Source organism: Trachemys scripta, chromosome 1, assembly GCF_013100865.1.
Source record: "Trachemys scripta elegans isolate TJP31775 chromosome 1, CAS_Tse_1.0, whole genome shotgun sequence".
NCBI lineage: Eukaryota > Metazoa > Chordata > Testudines > Emydidae > Trachemys > Trachemys scripta.
In genome coordinates, this window is record NC_048298.1 from 193215125 (window position 1) to 193233087 (window position 17963).

A 17963-nucleotide genomic window follows, 5' to 3' on the forward strand; every position below is an offset into this window, starting at 1 on the left:
ATAATTTATGTTGTTGTTCTTATTTGGAACATTTTGTACTTGCCAATGTTGAATTTCATCTGCCATCATTTTGGCCAGTTTTCCTAGTTTTATTAGGAATTTGTGTAGTTCTTCACAATCCTCTCTATGCTTCCATCTCAATAGTTTGGCCCTCTTTCACGATGTTGATTCCAGGGGCACACAGCTTTTAACATTTTTCCATGCCAAGAGCAAACAGTTAGTTCTTTGGCTTCCTATCTTTTACTTCTCACCCTAGGATATCAGGCTTCCTTAATAACCATTTGTGAGGAATATCAACCTTCTGGAAGTTGAGATAATTAGCTTAGGTCTTCTACTAATATTATATTAAAAGTGAAAGCCTTGTCTAAACTTCTGATTTCAAAGCGTGATTATAGCGAGAGAGAATCTGAACGGCAGATTTTTCTTTTCAACAGATCTGCTCCCAGGATGAATTCAGAATCATATTTACCAACTTACTTTAAGTTTTATCATGTTTTACTCTTCTTAGCATGGCAGAACCAACACAGCTAGAAGACAACGAAGCTTTCTAGAACTTGAAGAGAATGGTGATTCATAAATGATACCAACATTTTAAAAAAATCAGTCACTTAGTCAAACAGCTAGAAATGCATCATCCTACATTTACTGCAATATATGCTCCTTACAGTACATGTGGAATATACTCCTGACATACAAAACTGACTTACTTGTCACAATCCCTGCCAAAGCTAATACAAACTGATTTTCATCAGAATCCAGATCTTGGTGTTTGGTATCTTCACCTAGTGACCTCACAAAGCTCTCCATAGTTTGTCCCGTGATTGTGAAAAACTTTACTGCTTTGCTCTGTAAGTGCGGAGGGAAAACATTCACTTTCACAGGTTGCACTAAGTAATACTGAAAGGAACATACAATAGGATACAAATGTTGCCTTTACCCACTGTACATGTCATATTTCTTTACATGCTATAGTTTATTGTCTCTTGCAGAACTCCTCTCTTATGAGACATCCTCCAGTGACTACAACTCAGCTGCCAAATTCAGCAGTTACATAAACGGTAGAAGTTGTTAAATGCGGAGTGCAAACTGGTCAGAAAACTGGCAAAAATGGTAAAGTAGTGCAACTGGAGCTCATCTAAGTGGCATTTAGTGTGATAGTAAAATGAGCAACTTAAATATGGCCGGGACAGAAGCAGCATTGCAGAAAAAGCAACTGATAACAGAGTGTAAGATAAAGCTGTGTAAGTTATACTCATTTTGCACATCCACTGAATGACAAATTAAGGTCAATTTATACCAAAAATGTATCTTATCCCCGGTATGCTCCCAATTATCTGAATAGCATGATGGACATGAATTCTGTTCAGTAAATCAGGAGTTTGGATAACCAAGAGGACAGGAGTGACACTGCAGGGAGCCCTCTGCAAGGTGCTGGGGAGGAGGCTGTACTGGCTGGGCAGAGCAGACCAGGACTCTGCTCTGACCCACCAGGACTGCAGCATTCCCTGCACCTTCATCTGCAGGGAATGGGTGTCACCAGCCCTAGGATAGTGCAGGGAGCCGTCTGAAGCAGTGCTGTCATGGCCCTGATCACTCACTCCTGTGACAGTAGCCAATTCATCCTCAGTATAATGACTTTAACGCAGTGCACTAACAGTACATTTGTATATTCCACATAAACTAACCAACATATCCTAGGTGCCTATTACTATCAATGTGCAAGAAGTGCAGATATTTTAAAATCATGATCCATGGAATATTCCTCTTAGGAAGTGACATAATTGATGTTTTGAATGAAATGTGTTAGTATGGCAAAGTAGTTCCAAACATGCACTTCTTTCACCAAAGAAACACCGGTTAGAATCTTAGTCGATCATAGTACTCTATCACTCTTCTCCATTTTAAATTGGTTTTAAAACAATCACTTTTAATTTTGTGGGCTAGAACAGAGGAAGAAACATCCCATCGTTCTTTGTGTTTCATGGCCTGAGAGGTAGACTGCGCATTTTCTGATGAGCACTGCAGTGCGGAGGACTGGTTGGTAGGTATGAACGTTGGAGAATGAGTGGGCAAGGGAATTGCTGAAGTAATGTGAGGGATTTTTTTCCCCTGGTGGTGGGTTTGCAAAATTATTTACACTGTGATGGCAGTAATCTGCATTTTCAGTCTGATAGCTGGTGAGAGAAGAAAATGTCCCTCTTATCTGTGTCTTTTAACATCAAATATTAAATTACTGTTTGTTCCCTGCTTGCTCTACATTAAACCATTTATAGACTATAAAAATTGGATAGACCAAAAAGAATAAACAATTCAGAGAATTATTTTGCTATATGTTCAATTACTGAAATACACCTATGTGTTAAGATACGTTATCTACAGCACGTTATCTACCTAGAATACCTAAGCATTCCCACTAAAATGTATACATCTGTAGTACTCACCCCTCCTAGAATGTTTTTAACTGCTTCCTCATTGCTAGAGACACCCCATAACAAAGTACAGACTGCAGCTCCCATTTCTGTACAATATTCTGCCTGCTGCAGTAGTTGTTGTCTTGCCTCATTCAGCTGCTGTCGAAAGGCTAGTTTCTCCTAAAATTAATTTAAGTAAATTTTGGGAGATTAATACTGAAGGGCATTTCATTTGGTTTCAAAGCATCCCAACTATGTTTCTACCACTAAGCCAGAGAAAGGGAGACAATATTACGGCCATATATAAAATGCGGCAATTCACAGTACTTCCACAGAGCTAACTTCTCTCTCCAGAGCAGTCTGAATAACCATGCTGTGTGCTGGGGAAGTCAACAGGAGCTAGGAGTCTGCCACCTGCAACTTATGGAGCAGTGCTAGAGTTAAACAATGACAGCTACAATACCCTCAGTGGTTCAAGTTAAAGTAGAATCAGCTTCTACTACACAAAGAATTGCATCTCTCACTGAGAGACAAGAGATTTTAGCAAGACAGGTGAGTCTTGGGGTAGCAGTCCTGTGCAAAACTGCTAAGTATCTCAGCCATGCGAGATAAAGTTGCTTGTGAGCTAGAATAGATGACCCAGAATAAAATAGAGGCCTATCTAAGAGAAGCTAGAGGCTATACTTCCCTCTATATGCAGTGGCAGAATGAGACAGGATCCCTGGAGCGCTAAGCTCTAGGCCCGAGGTTTGGAATGACCTCCAAATTTAGGACCACAGATCACTGGGCTCCAAGGATATGTGATCCATGGTGTAGGAGCAGCAGTCCCATCAGGGGTCTGTCTGCTTCAGTGCTGGGTGAACTGGTTTTGTGCTTGGCTCACAGAGCACTTGATTGGTAAATTCAACAAGACCTGGAAGTATTTTGGAGCGGCAAATATTTCTCACAGCCATATGGGATGCTGGCAGAAAGAGGGACATGAAATGAAGATACTCCCAGGTCTCATTCAGTCTTAAATTAATCCTTACTCCCTAATCAGACAGACTAGCCCGACCAGACAAGAAAGAAGAAAGACAGGAGCAGACCACAAAGAAAACCAAGAGGTACCAATATCCTAAAAAACCCTTCCAAATTGATGCCTAACCAACATCACAGTCAATAATGAATGATGGCTCAAGGAGAGAGAGAGCAGAGCTACTAACACTTGTGAAGATACTCCGAGCATTGTGGTTTGGGGGCAGTTTTTGCAGCTGCTTATAAATAAACGAACAGCCATATGCACCTCAGGATTTCATACTTGCAGCCTGCAGCTTTTGCTTTGGCAGCCTGTAGTACAGACAGCAGCATAGCTGCTGCATGCAATTCCTGAGCACGCCTGGACACTCAATGAGGAACAGAGCACACGCAACACTGAGGGGAATGTCTACACTGCAATTATACAGTTGACTCGGGCTTGGGCTAAGGGGCTGTTTAACTGTTGTATAGATGTTCAGGCTCAAGCTGGAGCCCAGGTTCTAAGGCCCTGTGAGGTTGGAGGGTCCCAGAGCTCAGGCTGCTCGAGCCCAACGTCTACACCACACTTAAACAGCCCCTTAGCCAGAGTCAGCTAGCACGGGCCAGCGGGGTTTTTAATTGTAGTGTAAAGATACCCAAAGAAGCCCTCTCCCACTGAAGTAGGGAGCAAGTCTCCTGCCCCCCATTACCACTACATTGGGGTAGCAAAGTTAAGTTAGATAGGGGGGATCCTGACAGGGCAGCCCCCCATCCCTACTCCCAGAATAGGAGCTTTTCCTGCAGGCTGGGATGGGGGGCACTTGCTGAGGCCTAAAAGGGAGGAGGGAGCTGGGGCACTGCTAAAGTATAGGATGGGAGTTGGAGGGGCACTGCTAGAGTTTGCTGAGGAATGACGGGTATGGGCTTCTGGGCCACTCAGACTATGCCAATGTGTGCAGTGCTATACAGGCTGGGGGAGTGACATCACAACTGGGGTGCCAGGAACTGGAAACAGGGAGATGGAGGTGGTGGGGGGCTGTACCACACCTCTCGGGGGGGAGGCTACTGCAGAGTGCCTTGAGCAGAGGGAGTAGGGGCCAGTAAAGAAAAGGATGCCAATTGAAGCGTTAAAAATGGGGAAAGTACAGTCCATGTCAGAAGAAAGCATCCTGTTCGTGTGGATGCCCTGTGTGTTTCCCATCCTGACACATATAAGGGCGGTGGGGAAGGGGGGAGAGTATATTTTCTTAACAAGTTTGAGTATGGAAAAAAAAAAACAGAGCCAAACATATGATTTAAAAAAATCCAAACCAAACGAAAAACACCACGCTCAGGATTTCAAAGCTAGGGATCTCAATTTTTGGGGGTTGTCTAAATTTTTGAAGTTGTGGGGTTGAAAATACCAAAAGAATTAAAGTCACCTAAAGATAAGCTGCTATAACATGGTACCCCTATCCATCCACAATGCTTCACAGATTCATACGTTACTGTTAGAAGTGATTACTTTAATTAGATCTCTCAGGTCACATAACTGGTCTAAAAATCTACTTTGCTGATCTTTTCCTATGTCCACATCTAGCTGCCTAGATCACATCTTATAGCCACCCTTGTGTTGATTAAATTTGCTGGCAGTAGGAAATGCAACGTATGATTCACTGTTTTGCAAATTAAATGTATTGAGAAGATTTTTCAGCATCAATCCACAATATATTCTGTTACTGTAGTCTACTCAATAGACTTACACTAATTACTGATACCAAAGAATCTGGGACTTCCGTTGCTGGTAAATAAATAGTTTTGGGAACATTTTCTGGGAGTACTAAAAGCAGCCTGTTATTAAAACCAGCCATTAAAATCTTGTTAACTTAAAAATGAGTTTGTTGAATTTACTCTCTTTTCAACAACAGATCCATTAGCTTCTGACACTATCTTGCAGCAAGTCTTCTACTCAAATACACTGAACTTTTTTGCTATCCCTCTTCTTTTCTGTATTGCATTTATTCAGTGTTTACGTTTTGCACTTAGAAGGGGAAATGCGATGTTGATTAATAAGACATAACTTTGGTAATGTCATAACTGGATAAGCCTGTCAGAATGCAAAGCCACAGCAAAAAAATCAAACCCTTCACAAACAACATCATAGCAAATGAATGAAGACCAGAAATAATATTTACAAGACCAGGGGAATAAACAGACCCTGCAAAAAACACACTAACAACCCTCCAAGAAGCAATTCTACTGTGGGTGCACACCACTGACTAGTTATTGTGCTGTGCAACATCTTCCAAGAAGGGTCAAACTTCATGACTACGACAGTGATAAACTACGTAACTAGAAAGTGATTAGTTAAGACAACAGTAGTGAACCAAAGATGACATTTATGCTTCCAATTTTGCTCAGGTTCAGAGGGTGTCTTAATTTCCTAAAGAAGTTATTGTTAGGGACCGAGACGTAGGCAGTTTGGCCTAGTAGTCAGAGCAGGAGTCAGGGTCAGAGCCAGGACTGATCAATGCGGTTGGGAGGTGAGGCGCAAAGACAGGAGGAGAGGCAAGGATCAAGCATGGAGCAGGCGCACAAGAAGGTACAGGAGCCAAGGCAGGAACATGGTTGGGTGCAGTAAGCAGAAACAAGCAGGGTCCAATGCAGCCACAACAAGACACCACCTTGTTACTCAGACAAACTTCCTGTTCCTCCTCCTGGTGGAGGTGGGCGATCCTCCAATCAGAGTTACCATAGGTGTTGCCTTGGCTGAGGCTACAGCCCTAGTAGCTTCTCAAGCACACCAGGTTTCCCTAGTCATTGGGTGGAGGTCAGGATGGTGCAGCTGTCTGGGGATTCCTAGGGCCTGGGTTCGAGACCCGGGACATCACAGTTATCTAAGTTTGTGGAAAAAACAGTGGACTACAAAACGATTATTCATTCTTGACCAAGAAAAGAGTATTAATATTATCAACAAGGCGGAAGGAATGCGGGAAAAAACACGTTATGTATTCATGTCAGCAGGACCTGATGAAATTCATCCTAGGTGTTTATGGAACTAGCTAAAGCAATCTCGGCATCATTGGCAATTATCTTCAAGATCTCCTGGAGGAGGCTGAGGTCACAGAAGACTAAAGAAAGGCAACCATGGTACCTTTCTTTTAAAAGGAGAACAAAGAGGACCCAGGGAATTATAGACCAATCAGCCTAATTTGACACTTGGAAAGATACTGGAACAAATTATTAAACAATCAGTTGATACGCACCTGGAGGATAACAGGATTAGAAGGAACAGCCAACATGGATTTGTCAAGAATAAATCATGCCAAACCAACCTAATTTCCTTCTTTGACAGGGTTACTGGTCTACTGAATAGGGGGAAGCTCTAGTTGTGATATATCTTGATTTTTAGTAAGGCTTTTGACACAACCCCACATGACATTTTCATAAGCAAACTAGGGAAAAGTGGTCTAGATTAAATTACTATAAGAGGCGTGGTCAAAATGCAGCTCTTTAAGAGTCTGAGTGCGGATCACAGAGCTCGGGGCTGTCGCCCCACCAGGGGAGTAGAGGCTCAGGGCTGCAGCCGCACCAGGAAGAGCCAGTGCATGGATCTGCAGCTCCGCCAGGAAAAGCCAGTGCACGGATCTGTGGCTCCGCCAGGAAAAGCCAGTGCACGGGGCTGCAGCTTCGCTGGGAAGAGCTGATACATGGGTTTGTAGCCCCATGGGAAGAGCCGGTGCTTGGGAGTCCAGCCCTGCAGGAGGTGCCCAGGCTCGGGATTTCAGCTGCACATGCCCATTATAACAGGAAATTTCTTCACATAGTACTGTGTGGACCTCCTTGCTTGGGATCTCCCCACATTCTGCACCACACAGGCTGTGTTTACTGTTCATAATTCAGATTTCAATAGTTTTAGATTTAAGTGTTAACCCTCCGTTAATTTCATGGATGACAATGACATCTTCAAATTGTAAGAAACGCAAGTATGAAGAAAACTGAAGTTTTAAGCCAGAATGAGAGAAAGAATTTGCATTCACTGTTACAGGTGGTAAACCCCTGTGCCTTATCTGCAGTGCATTGCTCACTCACTACAAAGTGAGCAACTTGAAACCTCACCACAAAACTAATCATAATAACTTTTTGTCCAAATACACTCCTGAATCAGAATTAAGGAAGAACAAGCTAACTGCATTAAAATCACGCCTAAACAGTCAACTACTTTTCTGTGTTCAGTAAGGAAGCTGACACAATGACCAAAGCTAGTTTTGTTATGTCATGGAATATCGCTTGTGCTAAATGTCCATTTTGTGATGGAGAGTTTGTTAAGAAGAATACTGCAGAAGTGGTTGCAATTTTAGATCCAAGTAACACAAAACTTCAACAACCAATAAAGCAAATTCCAATTTCGCGCCACCCTATGGAGAGGCGGATCTCCCAGATCAGTGCTGATGTTGCATGCAAGATGCAAAACGATCTAAAGAATTCGCTAGCATTCCACCTGTCAATGAATCCATGATATACAAGATAGATCACAACTAGCTATATTTGTTCGCTATGTTTCCGTGTATGTAATTGTGAAAGAAGAAATGTTGGACTTAGTGGCGCTAAAAGAAACAACCCGTGGTGTTGACATAAAGAATGCACTTGACAAAGCATTGACAAATGCCCATGTACCACTGGATAAACTTGTCAGTGTAGCAATGGATGGAGTACCTGCCATGGTAGGGGGGAAAAAGTAGGCCTTATCGGACTCTTGAAAAGCAATCCCAAATTTCCAGAGTTTCTCCCTGTTCATTTTATCATCCACTGTAAACACCTCACAGGCAGATACTTCAAGTACAAAAATATTACAAAAACGGTCCTAGAATTTGTCAATTTCATCTGCTCGAATGGGAAGACTCATCAACAGCTCAAAAATTTCGTTGAAAAGCTGGATCTTGAAGACAAACCTAATGACATCTCTTTCTACTGTATTGTGAGGCGGTTATCAACCAGCAATGTCTTAAATAAGTTTGTGGAACTGCTGGAGCTTTTCAATGCTTTCCTTGAAGAAAAAGAAAAGTCCTATCCAAAACTGAAAGATGAGCAATGGATGCAGAATCTGATGTTTTTCGCGGATATTATGCAGCATCTGCAAACTCTCAATTTGGCACTCCAAGGGAAGGATAAGATTATTTCTGACCTTACTCAGACAGTATTCAGCTTTCAGAACAAGTTAAACCTTCAGCAACATAGTGTCAAGAGACTTCAACTACTTTCCCCAACTCAAAAGTAAGGTAAAAACATTCCCTGAAATTGAAGTAGAAGATCACAAACTCGAGGAATACAGAGGTAATTGACAAGGATTGCTTGATACTTTCAGTCCAGGTTTGAAGACTTGCAGAAGCTGTGATCCTGCTTCGCCTTTCTTGTAAACCCTTTAAAGGTTGATGTGATCAACGATGGCTGTCCGATTCCCAAAACCGTGATTACAGAAACATCTGCTATAGAAATGGAACTACTGGAACTTCAGGAGGACCAAGCTCTAAAGATAATGTATAACTAGGGGCAGAGCTCTTCTTGACCAGCTGCTCACAAACAGGGAAGAATTAGTAGGGGAAGCAAAAGTAGATGGGAACCTGGGAGACAGTGACCATGAGATGGTCAAGTTCAGGATCCTGACACAAGGAAGAAAGGAGAGCAGCAGAATAAGGACCCTGGACTTCAGAAAAGCAGACTCTGACTCCCTCAGGGAACTGATGGGCAGGATCCCCTGGGAGAATAACATGAGGGGGAAAGGAGTCCAGGAGAGCTGACTGTATTTTAAAGAATCCTTATTGAGGTTGCAGGAACAAACCATCCCAATGTGTAGAAAGAATAGTAAATATGGCAGGCGACCAGCTTGGCCTAACAGTGAAATCCTTGCTGATCTTAAACGCAAAAAAGAAGCTTACAAGAAGTGGAAGATTGGACAAATGACCAGGGAGGAGTATAAAAATATTGCTCAGGCATGCAGGAGTAAAATCAGGAAGGCCAAATCACACTTGGAGTTGCAGCTAGCACGGGGCAGGCAAACTTTTTGGCCTGAGGGCCACATCGGGTTTCAGAAATTGTATGGAGGGCCGGTTAGGGGAGGCTGTGCCTCCCCAAACAGCCAGGCGTGGCCCGGCCCTGCCCCCTATCATCCCTCCCCCCACCGCTTCTCACCCCCTGATGCCCCCCCCCCCCGACTTCTGCCCCATCCAACNCATATCACTCTATCAGTGTTATAGAGGGCGAACAATTTATGAGTTTACCCTATATAAGCTTTATGCGGGGTAAAACGGATTTATTAGACATAGACTTGCGTGTTCTATTTTATTTTGCTTGGTAATTCACTTTGTTCTGTCTGCTATTACTTGGAACCACTTAAATCCTACTTTCTGTATTTAATAAAATCACTTTTTACTTATTAATTAACCCAGAGTATGTATTAATACCGGGGGAGGGGGGGGGAGAGGGTTGGCAAACAGCTGTGCATATCACTCTATCAGTGTTATAGAGGGCGAACAATTTATGAGTTTACCCTATATAAGCTTTATGCGGGGTAAAACGGATTTATTAGACATAGACTTGCGTGTTCTATTTTATTTTGCTTGGTAATTCACTTTGTTCTGTCTGCTATTACTTGGAACCACTTAAATCCTACTTTCTGTATTTAATAAAATCACTTTTTACTTATTAATTAACCCAGAGTATGTATTAATACCGGGGGAGGGGGGGGGAGAGGGTTGGCAAACAGCTGTGCATATCACTCTATCAGTGTTATAGAGGGCGAACAATTTATGAGTTTACCCTATATAAGCTTTATGCGGGGTAAAACGGATTTATTAGACATAGACTTGCGTGTTCTATTTTATTTTGCTTGGTAATTCACTTTGTTCTGTCTGCTATTACTTGGAACCACTTAAATCCTACTTTCTGTATTTAATAAAATCACTTTTTACTTATTAATTAACCCAGAGTATGTATTAATACCGGGGGAGGGGGGGGGAGAGGGTTGGCAAACAGCTGTGCATATCACTCTATCAGTGTTATAGAGGGCGAACAATTTATGAGTTTACCCTATATAAGCTTTATGCGGGGTAAAACGGATTTATTAGACATAGACTTGCGTGTTCTATTTTATTTTGCTTGGTAATTCACTTTGTTCTGTCTGCTATTACTTGGAACCACTTAAATCCTACTTTCTGTATTTAATAAAATCACTTTTTACTTATTAATTAACCCAGAGTATGTATTAATACCGGGGGAGGGGGGGGGAGAGGGTTGGCAAACAGCTGTGCATATCACTCTATCAGTGTTATAGAGGGCGAACAATTTATGAGTTTACCCTATATAAGCTTTATGCGGGGTAAAACGGATTTATTAGACATAGACTTGCGTGTTCTATTTTATTTTGCTTGGTAATTCACTTTGTTCTGTCTGCTATTACTTGGAACCACTTAAATCCTACTTTCTGTATTTAATAAAATCACTTTTTACTTATTAATTAACCCAGAGTATGTATTAATACCGGGGGAGGGGGGGGGAGAGGGTTGGCAAACAGCTGTGCATATCACTCTATCAGTGTTATAGAGGGCGAACAATTTATGAGTTTACCCTATATAAGCTTTATGCGGGGTAAAACGGATTTATTAGACATAGACTTGCGTGTTCTATTTTATTTTGCTTGGTAATTCACTTTGTTCTGTCTGCTATTACTTGGAACCACTTAAATCCTACTTTCTGTATTTAATAAAATCACTTTTTACTTATTAATTAACCCAGAGTATGTATTAATACCGGGGGAGGGGGGGGGAGAGGGTTGGCAAACAGCTGTGCATATCACTCTATCAGTGTTATAGAGGGCGAACAATTTATGAGTTTACCCTATATAAGCTTTATGCGGGGTAAAACGGATTTATTAGACATAGACTTGCGTGTTCTATTTTATTTTGCTTGGTAATTCACTTTGTTCTGTCTGCTATTACTTGGAACCACTTAAATCCTACTTTCTGTATTTAATAAAATCACTTTTTACTTATTAATTAACCCAGAGTATGTATTAATACCGGGGGAGGGGGGGGGAGAGGGTTGGCAAACAGCTGTGCATATCACTCTATCAGTGTTATAGAGGGCGAACAATTTATGAGTTTACCCTATATAAGCTTTATGCGGGGTAAAACGGATTTATTAGACATAGACTTGCGTGTTCTATTTTATTTTGCTTGGTAATTCACTTTGTTCTGTCTGCTATTACTTGGAACCACTTAAATCCTACTTTCTGTATTTAATAAAATCACTTTTTACTTATTAATTAACCCAGAGTATGTATTAATACCGGGGGAGGGGGGGGGAGAGGGTTGGCAAACAGCTGTGCATATCACTCTATCAGTGTTATAGAGGGCGAACAATTTATGAGTTTACCCTATATAAGCTTTATGCGGGGTAAAACGGATTTATTAGACATAGACTTGCGTGTTCTATTTTATTTTGCTTGGTAATTCACTTTGTTCTGTCTGCTATTACTTGGAACCACTTAAATCCTACTTTCTGTATTTAATAAAATCACTTTTTACTTATTAATTAACCCAGAGTATGTATTAATACCGGGGGAGGGGGGGGGAGAGGGTTGGCAAACAGCTGTGCATATCACTCTATCAGTGTTATAGAGGGCGAACAATTTATGAGTTTACCCTATATAAGCTTTATGCGGGGTAAAACGGATTTATTAGACATAGACTTGCGTGTTCTATTTTATTTTGCTTGGTAATTCACTTTGTTCTGTCTGCTATTACTTGGAACCACTTAAATCCTACTTTCTGTATTTAATAAAATCACTTTTTACTTATTAATTAACCCAGAGTATGTATTAATACCGGGGGAGGGGGGGGGAGAGGGTTGGCAAACAGCTGTGCATATCACTCTATCAGTGTTATAGAGGGCGAACAATTTATGAGTTTACCCTATATAAGCTTTATGCGGGGTAAAACGGATTTATTAGACATAGACTTGCGTGTTCTATTTTATTTTGCTTGGTAATTCACTTTGTTCTGTCTGCTATTACTTGGAACCACTTAAATCCTACTTTCTGTATTTAATAAAATCACTTTTTACTTATTAATTAACCCAGAGTATGTATTAATACCGGGGGAGGGGGGGGGAGAGGGTTGGCAAACAGCTGTGCATATCACTCTATCAGTGTTATAGAGGGCGAACAATTTATGAGTTTACCCTATATAAGCTTTATGCGGGGTAAAACGGATTTATTAGACATAGACTTGCGTGTTCTATTTTATTTTGCTTGGTAATTCACTTTGTTCTGTCTGCTATTACTTGGAACCACTTAAATCCTACTTTCTGTATTTAATAAAATCACTTTTTACTTATTAATTAACCCAGAGTATGTATTAATACCGGGGGAGGGGGGGGGAGAGGGTTGGCAAACAGCTGTGCATATCACTCTATCAGTGTTATAGAGGGCGAACAATTTATGAGTTTACCCTATATAAGCTTTATGCGGGGTAAAACGGATTTATTAGACATAGACTTGCGTGTTCTATTTTATTTTGCTTGGTAATTCACTTTGTTCTGTCTGCTATTACTTGGAACCACTTAAATCCTACTTTCTGTATTTAATAAAATCACTTTTTACTTATTAATTAACCCAGAGTATGTATTAATACCGGGGGAGGGGGGGGGAGAGGGTTGGCAAACAGCTGTGCATATCACTCTATCAGTGTTATAGAGGGCGAACAATTTATGAGTTTACCCTATATAAGCTTTATGCGGGGTAAAACGGATTTATTAGACATAGACTTGCGTGTTCTATTTTATTTTGCTTGGTAATTCACTTTGTTCTGTCTGCTATTACTTGGAACCACTTAAATCCTACTTTCTGTATTTAATAAAATCACTTTTTACTTATTAATTAACCCAGAGTATGTATTAATACCGGGGGAGGGGGGGGGAGAGGGTTGGCAAACAGCTGTGCATATCACTCTATCAGTGTTATAGAGGGCGAACAATTTATGAGTTTACCCTATATAAGCTTTATGCGGGGTAAAACGGATTTATTAGACATAGACTTGCGTGTTCTATTTTATTTTGCTTGGTAATTCACTTTGTTCTGTCTGCTATTACTTGGAACCACTTAAATCCTACTTTCTGTATTTAATAAAATCACTTTTTACTTATTAATTAACCCAGAGTATGTATTAATACCGGGGGAGGGGGGGGGAGAGGGTTGGCAAACAGCTGTGCATATCACTCTATCAGTGTTATAGAGGGCGAACAATTTATGAGTTTACCCTATATAAGCTTTATGCGGGGTAAAACGGATTTATTAGACATAGACTTGCGTGTTCTATTTTATTTTGCTTGGTAATTCACTTTGTTCTGTCTGCTATTACTTGGAACCACTTAAATCCTACTTTCTGTATTTAATAAAATCACTTTTTACTTATTAATTAACCCAGAGTATGTATTAATACCGGGGGAGGGGGGGGGAGAGGGTTGGCAAACAGCTGTGCATATCACTCTATCAGTGTTATAGAGGGCGAACAATTTATGAGTTTACCCTATATAAGCTTTATGCGGGGTAAAACGGATTTATTAGACATAGACTTGCGTGTTCTATTTTATTTTGCTTGGTAATTCACTTTGTTCTGTCTGCTATTACTTGGAACCACTTAAATCCTACTTTCTGTATTTAATAAAATCACTTTTTACTTATTAATTAACCCAGAGTATGTATTAATACCGGGGGAGGGGGGGGGAGAGGGTTGGCAAACAGCTGTGCATATCACTCTATCAGTGTTATAGAGGGCGAACAATTTATGAGTTTACCCTATATAAGCTTTATGCGGGGTAAAACGGATTTATTAGACATAGACTTGCGTGTTCTATTTTATTTTGCTTGGTAATTCACTTTGTTCTGTCTGCTATTACTTGGAACCACTTAAATCCTACTTTCTGTATTTAATAAAATCACTTTTTACTTATTAATTAACCCAGAGTATGTATTAATACCGGGGGAGGGGGGGGGAGAGGGTTGGCAAACAGCTGTGCATATCACTCTATCAGTGTTATAGAGGGCGAACAATTTATGAGTTTACCCTATATAAGCTTTATGCGGGGTAAAACGGATTTATTAGACATAGACTTGCGTGTTCTATTTTATTTTGCTTGGTAATTCACTTTGTTCTGTCTGCTATTACTTGGAACCACTTAAATCCTACTTTCTGTATTTAATAAAATCACTTTTTACTTATTAATTAACCCAGAGTATGTATTAATACCGGGGGAGGGGGGGGGAGAGGGTTGGCAAACAGCTGTGCATATCACTCTATCAGTGTTATAGAGGGCGAACAATTTATGAGTTTACCCTATATAAGCTTTATGCGGGGTAAAACGGATTTATTTGGGGTTTGGATCTCATTGGGAGTTGGGCATCTGAGTGTTAAAGACAAGAATGCTTCTTAAATTGCTTTCAGTTAAGTCTGCAGCTTTGGGGCACGTGGTTCAGACCCTGGGTCTGTATTGGAGCAAACTGGCGTGTCTGGCTCAACAAGACAGGGTGCTGGAGTCCCAAGCGGGCAGGGAAAGCAGGGGCAGTAGTAGTCTTGACACATCAGCTGGTAGCCCCAAGGGGGTGATCCAACCTATCACAATTATAATGCTAACAAATCAAGAGATTAGCCCCATGCCACTTCAAACTAGCCTGCATCACTAGGTGGGCTGTCTTCATAGGACAGTCTCACCCACTGCAATCTGCAGAATGAGAGACCAGGACCAGGTCTCCTCTCTAAACATAGAGTACCATTTAGTCAACTGAATAATCACTTTAAATATTAATTTCTCTTATATTTGAATAACGAACTGTGAAATTCTGAAGGGAAAAAATTAATTTTAAAAACTTCCTCCAGTGCCCCCATGTGCTCAGAAGGACAGACTAGTTCTCCCACAACTCACTGGGAAAGAACAAAGTGGCTCCAGAGGTGACCCTGGCAATTACAGGCCGGCAAACTGGTTGAAACTATAGTAAAGAACTAAACTGTCAGATACACAGATGAACATAATTTGTTGGGGTATAGTCAACATGGTTTTTGTAAAGGGAAATCATGCCTCACCAATCTACTAGAATTCTTTGAGGGAGTCAACAAGCATGTGGACAAGGGGGGATCCAATGGATATAGTGTACTTAGATTTTCAGAAAGCCTTTGACAAGGTCCCTCACCAAGGGCTCTTAAACAAAGTAAGCAGTCATGGGATGAGAGGGAAAGTCATCTCATGGATTGGTAACTGCTTAAAGATAGGAAACAAAGGGTAGGAATAAATGGTCCATTTTCAGAATGTAGAGAGGTAAATAGTGGTGTCCCCAAGGGGTCTATACTGAGCCCAGTCCTATTTAACATATTCATAAATGATCTGGAAAAGGGGGTAAACAATGAGGTAGCAAAATTTGCAGATGATACAAAACTACTCAAGATAGTGAAGTCCCATGCAGACTGCAAAGAGCTACAAAAGGATCTCTCAAAACTGGGTGACTGGGCAACAAAATGGCAGATGAAATTCAATGTTGATAAATGCAAAGTAATGCACATTGGAAAACATAATCCCAACTATACATATAAAATGATGGGGTCTAAATTAGTTGTTACCACTCAAGAAAGAGATCTTGAAGTCACTGTGGATAATTCTCTGAAAACATCCACTCAATGTGCAGCGGCAGTCAAAAAGGCAAACAGAATGTTGGGCATCATTAAGAAAGGGATAGATAATAATTTAGAAAATATCATATTGCCTCTATATAAATCCATGGTTCGCCCACATCTTGAATACTACGTAAGGATCTGGTCGCCCCATCTCAAAAAATATATATATTTTGGAATTGGAAAAGATTCAGAAAAGGGCAACAAAAATGATTGTGGTATGAAACAGCTGCCATATGAAGAGAGATTAATAAGACTGGGACTTTTCAGCTTGGAAAAGAGACGACTAAGGGGGGATATGGTAGAGGCCTATAAAATCATAACTGGTGTGGAGAAAGTAAATAAGTGTTATTTACTCCTTCTCATAACACAAGAACTAGGTGCCACCAAATGAAATTAATAGCAAACAGGTTTAAAACAAACAAAAGGAAGTATTTTTTCACACAACACACAGTCAACCTGTGGAACTCTTTGCCAGAGGATGTTGTGAAGGCCAAGATTATAACAGGGTTCAAAAAAGAACTAGATAAATTCATGGAGGATAGGTCCATCAATGGCTATTATGTTATTATATCCTTAGCCTCTGTTTGCCAGAAGCTGGGAATGGGCGACAGGGGATGGATCACTTGATGATTACCTGTTCTGTTCATTCCCTCTGGGGCACCCGGCATTGGCCACTGACGAAAGACAGGATGCTAGGCTAGATGGACCTTTGGTCTGACCAGTATGGCCGTTCTTATGTTCTTAAAGTGGCTCTCTTTACTGCCACACAAAGAAAGAATTACTTACTTACCCTACGGTAACTGTGATTCTTCAGTCAGTGTGGATCCTATTGTAAGTGCACATGCCCCTCCTGCGCACAAGCTCGGAATGTTTTCTGAACAGCAGTGATTGTCAGAGTTATAGATGCACCTTGTGCCTCCTTATGCTCCTGCACGAGGGCATAAAGGGCAGACTGGGTGCAATCCTCCCTCAGTTCCCTCGCAACTCAAAGCCTGTGCTGCTGAGGAGTCTGACAAGCAGGGAAGGAGGCAAGTCATGACATCAACCACAGTTACTTTAGGGACGTATCTATTCTTTCTTCTTCAAGTATGTGCCAGCGTGGATCCTACTGTATGTGACTCGCAAACAGTATCTTCTCCAGATGGTATGAATGAGGAGTATCAGCTGTGTCAGTCAAATCAAAATTGGAGTACTGCTCTCCCAAATTTGGAATAATGCTTGAGAAATATAAGGCAATTGCAGAAGATGTTGTTTGAGTTCTGAGGGAGTGAGCCTTAATATTTGGTGGGGGAGGTACACCAGCCAACTGGTAACATGTCAAGACACTTCGTGTTATCCAGTTTGACAAACTTTCCAATGAAACAACCAGCTGTAGCCAAAACTGATTAGAGGACATTTTGAAAAATGTATTCCTGTCAGTATAATTTCAAAGAGCTCTGGATACATCCAGACCGTGTAGTTCCTTCTCCCTTTGTCTTGAGTGTTGTTTTGTGAGGTAAGTTAATGAATTGACTTAACTGGAACTCAGAAACCATTTTGGATATGAATCTTCATAAGATCCCAGTACCACATTGTCTGTGTGAAACAATGTGTATGGGGGTTCAGTTGTGCGCCTGAAGCTCACACACTCTGCTGGCTAGTGGCCACCAAAAAAAGATTGTTTTGAGAGATGGTGGATGGAGCACAGTAAGAGACAGGCTCAAAAGCGGGGGGTGTGCTCCATAAATTTTAGGAGAATAACACTGAGGTCCCACGCTGACATAAGTCCTCTGGCCAGTAAGTATACATTAGGCCAGTGGTGGGCAATCTGCAGACCATGGGCCACATGCGGCCCATCAGGGTAATCTGCTTGCGGGCTGCG

The 17963-nt window shown here is 41.1% G+C and overlaps 1 protein-coding gene across 1 annotated transcript in view; it reads right to left on the reverse strand.

Annotated features, from left to right (window-relative positions):
• Positions 1–17963, reverse strand: part of HSF2BP (heat shock transcription factor 2 binding protein) — a 108549-nt gene that overhangs the window by 26912 nt on the left and 63674 nt on the right. Inside the window, exons 3-5 of the mRNA XM_034753738.1 lie at positions 17012–17027; positions 2442–2591; positions 708–846 (exon numbers count right to left, since the gene is read on the reverse strand). Of these exons, the coding sequence (XP_034609629.1) occupies positions 708–846; positions 2442–2591; positions 17012–17027 (305 nt within the window). The remainder of the gene's footprint in view (positions 1–707; positions 847–2441; positions 2592–17011; positions 17028–17963) is intronic.